The sequence below is a fragment of the Pararge aegeria genome, chromosome 4, assembly GCF_905163445.1.
Source record: "Pararge aegeria chromosome 4, ilParAegt1.1, whole genome shotgun sequence".
Taxonomy (NCBI): Eukaryota; Metazoa; Arthropoda; class Insecta; order Lepidoptera; family Nymphalidae; genus Pararge; species Pararge aegeria.
Genome location: NC_053183.1, coordinates 18,544,809 through 18,553,155, shown reverse-complemented (window position 1 = coordinate 18,553,155; position 8,347 = coordinate 18,544,809). Strand labels below are relative to the sequence as shown.

General features: G+C 36.8%; 1 protein-coding gene across 1 annotated transcript; it reads right to left on the bottom strand.

Annotated features, from left to right (window-relative positions):
- Positions 1–262: 262 nt before the first annotated feature.
- LOC120623264 lies at positions 263–1,308 on the bottom strand. The gene has a single exon (XM_039889184.1). The coding sequence runs from the start codon at positions 1,093–1,095 to the stop codon at positions 343–345; it is 753 nt and encodes a 250-aa protein (XP_039745118.1). The 5' UTR covers positions 1,096–1,308; the 3' UTR covers positions 263–342.
- Between the last annotated feature and the right edge of the window lie 7,039 nt (positions 1,309–8,347).

The window sequence follows — 8,347 nt, the reverse complement described above, 5'->3', positions numbered from 1 at the left end:
GCCAAAGAGAATACAGCCATATTGTTATAACTATTACAACAAAAAGCAAGAACCCAGTGCTGTACAACATGAGTATTCTGAACTTTCATAACAACAACAATGCAATAAGTTGACGTTTGACAACTAAAATTATAAATTTAAAAGCAGGTACAAATAAAATTAAAAGTAGACACCCAAATCAGAGTGAATTATACTAACACAAAATTCAATATAAGAAACAAAAGTATACTTTAAGTTATAAAATAGAGAGGGAAAGAATATATATAAAGTTAGTTATGGATAACTGGTAATTACTAAATGACAACAAATCATCAAAAAACTACTCTTAACTGCACATCAGCGCTATTTCTTCACCACTCTTCTTGATCTAGAAATTTGAGAGGGACCAGCGTGCGGCTTAGAAGCAACTGTAGCAGGTCCAGCTAGAACACTGGAGGCTGCTTCTCTACCACATCCCGAAGAAATAGCAGTTAACTGAGCCTTCGTAGTGATAGAATGTCGCTTACCATCAGATCCAATCACAATTATCCGACCATTTTTTGTCCAAGACTTTGATAGGCCCAGCTGTAGTCTGGCTGCCACGAAAGCTTCATGCCGGATCTTGGTCAAGAACTCTCCCAAAGTAATCCCGGTGCCTTTAAAGTTTTTTTTAGAAAACCAGATCTTGTTTCTAACGGACTGGTCACAGAGTTTTACAAGCAGTGCTCTTGGTTTGTCACCACCAGTCTGCCCTATTCGATGGCACCGACTAATCGCTGCCACAGAAAGCTCATGCATTTGAAGATGATCTTTCAAGATTTTTACAACAGTGGCAGGCACATCTTCCTTGGCAGTTTCAGGGACACCATGAAACAGAAGAATTTTCCTACGGCTTCTTGTTTCCTGCTCATCCATCTGCTGACTTAGAAGTTCTAGCTGCCCCTGAAGACTGTTCAAAGCGGTCATGACAAAGTTTCGGAACGAGCTAAACTGTGAAGCTATATTTGAGGTGGGACTGGTTGCCGGGATAGCAGACTGCAGATTTTGTTGGAATTCAGCCATAGTTTTGTGAAAATGTAGAGACAGATCATCCACAGATTTCTTAATAGATTCCATTGTTGACTAGCTGTTTTGTGTGTTTGTTGTTGGTAGTAGTTTAAGTTCAAGTGTTATCTACAGTTATATTGTATGGATTTACCTTTATGGGACACTGCTGGCAGGTATGAAGATATTAATGCATTATTAATTGTTTAAAGGTCATTAATTCAATTATAAATTCAATTTTTAAGAGAGATACACTAAAATAACGTGTTTCTTATTATGCAACTACCCGCCGAAAAACGTTAAGACAAGACAAATTTATGTCGCATACACAAGTTTCTCTCTCTTTAACTGTTTCTTAAGTCTGAAATAAGGTTAAGCAGGCTTTTAAGCCTAAGTTTTAAGCTACAATAGAGTTACTTTATCATCAGACTAATAACGTGCCATTGCTGAGCACAGACTTTCTCTGTCGTGAGAGAAAGGGTTTTAAAGACAACTCACCGAAATGTAAGTTTTAGTTGGTTCAAAGATTAAAATCGTATTAGTCATAATACCCAGTACCAAAGACTTTATAGAGATATTGAAATTTTTTAAACCCAAATCCAACACAAGAGTATTACAAAATTACATCAAAATAGGGTGTAATCATACTATTACGATTAATTTAAAAGTTTGTAACTTGTAAGTATGGATGGAACGATAGATGTTACTCTTGTTACTCTTCCACGCATAAAGTACTGAACCAATTTGACTGAATTTTGGAATGGAGATAGATTATACCCTGGATTAACACATATGCAGCTTTTTATCCCGGGAAAATGTACGGTTCCTGCAGGGTTTAAGGGAAACCAAGAAGCCGCGGGCAACAGCCGGTAATAGTACTATACGAAGCTGAGCTTTTTGTACGTTTCTTCTGGGAACAGTAATCGTTTTAAGCCGCTAATATTGGAGCCCTTGTACTTGTCGTGTCTTCAAAATCCTTAGCCGATTCATATCCCACAGCTGGGCATCCGACAAAGCTTTCCTCTTTTATAAGAGAAAGGTTTTTGTTTTTAGAGCGAGTTGGCAGGCAAGACAATAACTAGGAACAACCGTATAACGTGCTCTATGAGACATGAGAAGAAACATTTGGAAATGCTAATTCCCTAATTTTAAGCTGATACCTAATATGAATTAATAATCCTGTTCTTAATACTTAGTAGGCACTAGCTTGAAATGCAATACCTAAAAATATCTATACTAGACTGCATAAAAAAAGTTATTCATTTAAAGAAAGTTGTATACAATTTTAGAATAAACTACCAGTTTATATCTTGGAGATATCTCTGAAAAAGTTAAAAGTTTGTATTGAACGTAAGCTCATAGGAAAGTCCTATTATAATATCAAGGACTACGTCAACGATAAAAATGCTTGGGTGTCTAACCAGGTTGCTTCTTTAATAGTTTTAAATGACAATGTAAAAAAAAAACAACGGGCTAAGTTTGTAGACCAGGACGCGTTTAGAACCCTCGTAGCTTTAGTTTTAAGTTGACGAATTTTGTTATCGCCATCAACTCACTTCTATCTCATATTTTACATGTAATGTCAAAAGGGCCATGTAAGTGCCTATTCGAATAAAGAAATATTTGACTTTGACTTTGACTTTTGATTAGGTATTGAATTTTAAAACACTAGACTGAAGCAATTAAGTAGGTACAGGTCCGAGTTATAGAATGATATCGTTAAAAGGTCTCAACTGTATCATAATAGACCGACAAAAGACCTGGAGTCCCACTTGAACAATTGCGCTCCGGATATTAAACGGGGAATCGGCAAAGAATAAAAGAAAGGAATAAAAGGAGCTTTCCTTTATTTTCCGCTCTTTCTACTCCCATGTTAACTATAAATGAATGTGTGAATTGTAAATTTTGTAACACAAAAGCAAAGTTAGTTCGTGAAATAAATAAATCCTCAGATCAAATAGTTTTTTAACTTGATTGAGGATAGACTGAATGAAAACCGGAAACCTAAAAAAAAATTGTTTTCGGAAAAAGTTGACCAAACGTTTATGAGTTAAATTATTTTATCATTAGTATGCAATGGTTAGTGGGTAAAGCTACAGCTCTCCTTCCGTGCACACCGAGTTCGAGCACCGCTACACCACTGACTTTTCGGAGTTATGTGCGTTTTAATTTAAGCAATTTTAATATTCATCGCTTTCAACGGAGAAGGAAAACATCGTGAGGAAACCTGCATGCCTGAGAGTTCTCCATAATATTCAACGGCGTGTGACGTATAGCAATGCGCACTTGGCCAGCGTGGTAGACTACGGCGTAAACCCTTCTCATTCTGAGAGGTGACCCGCAGGGTGATTACGTTTCTCGTGACAGGTTTGCGACAGGCGTAAATCTTGCAATAACTGCTGTCAAACGTCACTTTTGTTTATTTATTGTATGGAAAAGTGACGTTTGACAGCATTGATTGCAAGATTTACGCCTGTCGCAAACCTGTCGCGAGATAGGTAATCACCTTGCCGTACTCTGTGGCCAGTAATGGGTTGATATGATGATGATGATGATGCAATAAGCGGTTAGGGATTTAACGTACAAGGAAGCCAATGAACGTACATACGGCCAACCAATTGGTAAATAGAAAATATTTGTAACGTATTAAAGTTCTAACACTGAAAGTATGTACGTATGCCACTTACCGGTCGACGCAGGATTCTCCTATTTGGGGTACCCCGCTCCTGGCTCCATAGGTCTCATTGGCGGTTTCAAGTATAGATGCTGGCAGCAATAGTCGAAGATAGTGGATGATAAGAAAGTGTTGAAGTCCTGAATTAACAAGGACGTGCGCGCCGCGCCGCGTAGTACGTTAGCGAGAATAGTCCGAAAGCGAGTGACATTTGAAAGTTGATAGGTTGGTAGCGCTAGCGAACGTTTGGAATCATGACATTTACATTCCTTTTCAGTGTTAGATAATAAGATAGAAAATATATTTTTATAATTTTTATTAGTGTTTTTCCTACACTTGGAGGAATTATCAATTATATAAATTTGAAATGCATATAAAAATTTTTGGGAACCGACAGGATTTGAAACTGCGACTCTCGGGCAATCGCAACGTTGCAGTTTCGATCTACTTTTTCCAAGGTCCATATTCTTGTTTCAAACGTGTCTCATTGTAATATGGACCTTTGAAAAAGTAGATCGATACTGCAACGTTTAATACTAGATGACGCTACAGTCACTATAAGACTGATGTGAAAGGCATATACTAATTTCGGCATCGATGGTAGGAGACCCTTAGCTTAATTGGTGAAAGCGCTCAGGCCGCGATTGCCCGAGAGTCGCAGGTTCAAATCCTGTCGGTTCCGAAAATTTTTATATGCATTTTAAATTTATATAAGATAGGAAATAATAAATTAATATAGATAAAAATAAAGTATTTATGCTTGCACTTTGGTAACGTTTGATATAGCCTATACCTAAATAGAGCCACATTTCTTAGGGCATGCAAAGAACATGGCTGTAATAGTGAGATCCTGGGTCTATTTACGTGAGGCGTAGATATTAAGCATCATGCGCATGTAACTACATCGGCAATCTTTTCAGACCAGAAGACAGTGCTGGCAAGGTTCAGAATAAAAGACCTAAATTATTGATTGAGTGTTGTTTCATTCAAGTTAGAACTTGATTGCAATCTCTCGGCGTAAGTGATGGTGCAGTATAAGATGGTAGCGGGCTAACCTGCACGGCTTGCTTGGGCAGGAGACAATTATGTCCCCGGGGAAAGGATATAAATTTATCTTCTCCCACAGCTTTATCAACTCTCAGAGCACTAACACACAAGTGGAAATAATATCCAAATAATATATGTGTGACTGACTGATCTACCAACGCACAGCTCTAACCACTTGGCGGATTGGGCTGAAATTTTGCACACAGATAGTTATTACAACGTAGGCATCTGCTACAAAAGGATTTTTGAAAATTCCAACCCTAAAAGGGTTAAATGGGGGGTATAAATTTGTATAAAATCCTTCATTTACAAATTTATTTTACAAGTAACATCCATGAAATTTTGGTTTTAAAGAAATACTCGTTTCACAAGTTTTAAAAATTCCAATTCCAAAGACATCAAAAATAGGTGATGAAATCATATTATAAAAGTCATCATTCTATAAATGAAAGTTTCTGATTTTTTAAGGAATTTACTTTCATATTTAGACAGCCGATTGGTATAATTGGTATTGGTAACACGCATAAACGGGGGTAAACTTCTCCTATTCCATGTTCCAGTGATTTAGCAGGTGAGCACGTAATCGTGTCAGGGGATATAATCGGGGGATATAATTTTTATCTCCCGCTTTGCTAGCCCTGCTGTTAGGGAGTATGGTAGTCGTACCCCTAATTTGTTTTCGCCATCGCACCGGAACACTATGTCGCTTAGCAGCACGTCTTTGTTGGTAGAGTGGTAACTAGCCTAATTCAGAAATTGTAAATTCCTAAATTGCCCGTGCTGGAAATCGAACCCTGGACCTCCGACTTAAATTCATAGCACTCACCGTTGCGTCAGGCAGGTCGTCATATAGATAGAGTAATAAGTCCGTGCTCTAAAACCCTCCGTACTGTGACAGAGGGTTTTAGAGCAACGCCCGTATTCCGCAGTGGAACCTTAATAGGATTATGATGATGTCTTTTATGAACGAACGTACGGCATACAGACTTAGACCATACGAAAGTAAATTACCTATAACGAATTCCGCTGTCGTGTTAAAAGGCCCCATTAAGGCCAATTTAATATACTACAAATTATACTTTACTTAATACTTGTGTGTTTTGAATTTCAGAGTCGGGAACTCTCCAAGTGTAACCGACTTCATTAAAACTTTTGCGGCAAATTCCCGCAACTCAAACGCAACGTTAATCTGTCCTTAGCGATTTTATGATTGTAATTTTGTACACTTTGTAAATTACTTTTATTACATACCCTTATAATAGCTTCGATGGGGGAAAAAGGTCTGTATCTTTTGCTTAGAATTCAGGTTTTAAAAATCTGTATCACGCATAACTACAATATCGTTTATTACTAGCAGTTTTCAGCGACCTCGTCCGCCTACCTTTACTGAAAAGACTTCTCTTCCCTTATAAAATTACATCCACTATTTTACTCCCGCCAGTTGGTGCTATTCGTTAACACTAGGCAAGATAGAATACTTCTTTCTTGTTACTCAACTCATAATAATTTTAACGTTATGTTACATAATCCTTAACATAAATAATAAATACATTTCAAAAATGCGTTTGTTCCAGTTATTTGAACAAAACCAACGACATACAGAGTCTGTAACTTTATTATCAGTAAAATCTAAGACGTAAAATATTTCTTTTTTTAAATAAAATGTCCTTCAAAGATTCTGACGGTACATACAAATTTGTATACAACAGTGTGAAGATGGTGATAACTATATTTGTAAACTTAAAACTACAGCTACGAGGATTCCCAACTCGTCCTGGTCTAAGAAGTAACTTAGCTAGAGTACTTTTTTTTGTCACTAACATTGTCACTTAAAAGTATTACATCAACGTAATAATGCGGTATGCTTTATTACAACTAGTTACTTGCTTTTCAATACATAACATTTTCTTTAAAATTATGTTTAAAAAACTCTGAACTTTTGGGAAAACACAAACTTTTATTGCCAAAATCTAGTTAAAAAAACACCTGTAAACCTTTTCACAAATGGGATACTTAGAGAAATAGCTATCTATGTTCTACGCAATAACGATTGAGTCTTGCCGAAAAACTGGATACTAGTAACAATTTATTCTAGCACCGGATAGATTCAATAGAATTTACGTTTCAACAAAACCCGCCGGACAAGCTTTAAAATTTTATTACACGATTACAAGTTCGCGTTACATTTTAGTGCGTCTATGTATTGACAATTTTATGCACGAAAACAAACTGAATAAAATGCGAACGTTAACTTTTACAACTTGGAATAAAAGGAATTTCTAAATGGCCAAGAACCGGTTAGTTACGCGTACTAACAAAGTTGTTACTATAAATCAACACTATAGTGTTTGAGAGGAGAAATTTCAGTTGACTACTCTTAATAGACGTTATGTTTTGTTGGATAGATTTTAAGAAGCAATGTTATTGGCGCCGATTTGACGAAGACACACGACCGCGGCCGACACGGGTCGAACGGAACGCGGCGCCACCAGTGCAGTGACAAGTGACATTAATTATTAGAAAAAAATACTATTCGAACGTACACACCGTAACGTCTTTATTTTCGCGTCTTCCTTTAAAGTAAATTTACATCTTTCAACAGTTGTAAAATTATCTTAAACATCGTGTTTAATTGAATATACAACAATGTTATTTGGAGAATTAAATCAGGAATATATCATGAACTTAATTGAAGCTTACTTACGTGCAAAGCGTGACAGCAAATGCTGCTGGTTATCAAGAACTCAAAAGTTGCAAAGATTAAAAAAAAAATTGCATGTTCGAGGCACAAGTTCGTGTGTTCAGTTTCCGTGTTTGGCTACAAAATGTTGGGTATGGAGTTTTTGGAGGGTTTTTCTGTAAATAAATTCTCAGTACTAGTCTAAAGTTGAATATTGGCGCTTTAAATTGTCATAATTAGCGCTAATTGTCCACCCATCAATCCACATAATTATCACTAACATAGTATTAAAGAAATATAAAAGATGAAGCCAACATTGAAGAAGCTTGTTTTTACATGACGAATGTTCGTCGAGGTTCCATGAGGACCCTCTTTGTTATAGGAGATATTGTTTGAAGAGGCCTGTGTGATTTTTAATATTTATAAGTTGAGGATAATGATGATGAGGATTGCATGAAACTTTTGCACTTTAGTGGCAGAATATAAAATTAAACTAAATAAATAAATAAGCCATTTAATCCCAAGTAACATTAAACATCCCATTACAAAAAAAAACTGCAAATTTTAAATATGAATTTAAGTTAATTGGGTACCCATCTTCGGGTAAAGGCCTCCTCCATCTTGCCACCCTGCACTCTGTGGTTGCGATCCTCGTCCAAGTGGGCCCTGCGACAGCTACTTCTTTCATCTCTCACAAGATAGAAAAATGTAAATTGCTGCAACTGCTGAGTTTCTTGCTGGATTCTTCTCGGTAGAATCTGCCTGCCTGGCGGTACACACAGACAGACTTGACGTTCCAAAAGTGCTTATATTAGGCCTACTTAAAAAAAAATAATTTTTAATTTGAATTTTCGTCTCTCCAACGAGTGTCGAGAGTCTACCACCAGTGCAAGACTCGCTCGCTCCTTCAGTCATCTTTAGAG

Coding starts and splice junctions, on each gene's coding strand:
- LOC120623264 (XM_039889184.1), bottom strand. CDS start 1,095: ATGGAATCTATTAAGAAATCTGTGGATGATCTGTCTCTACATTTTCAC.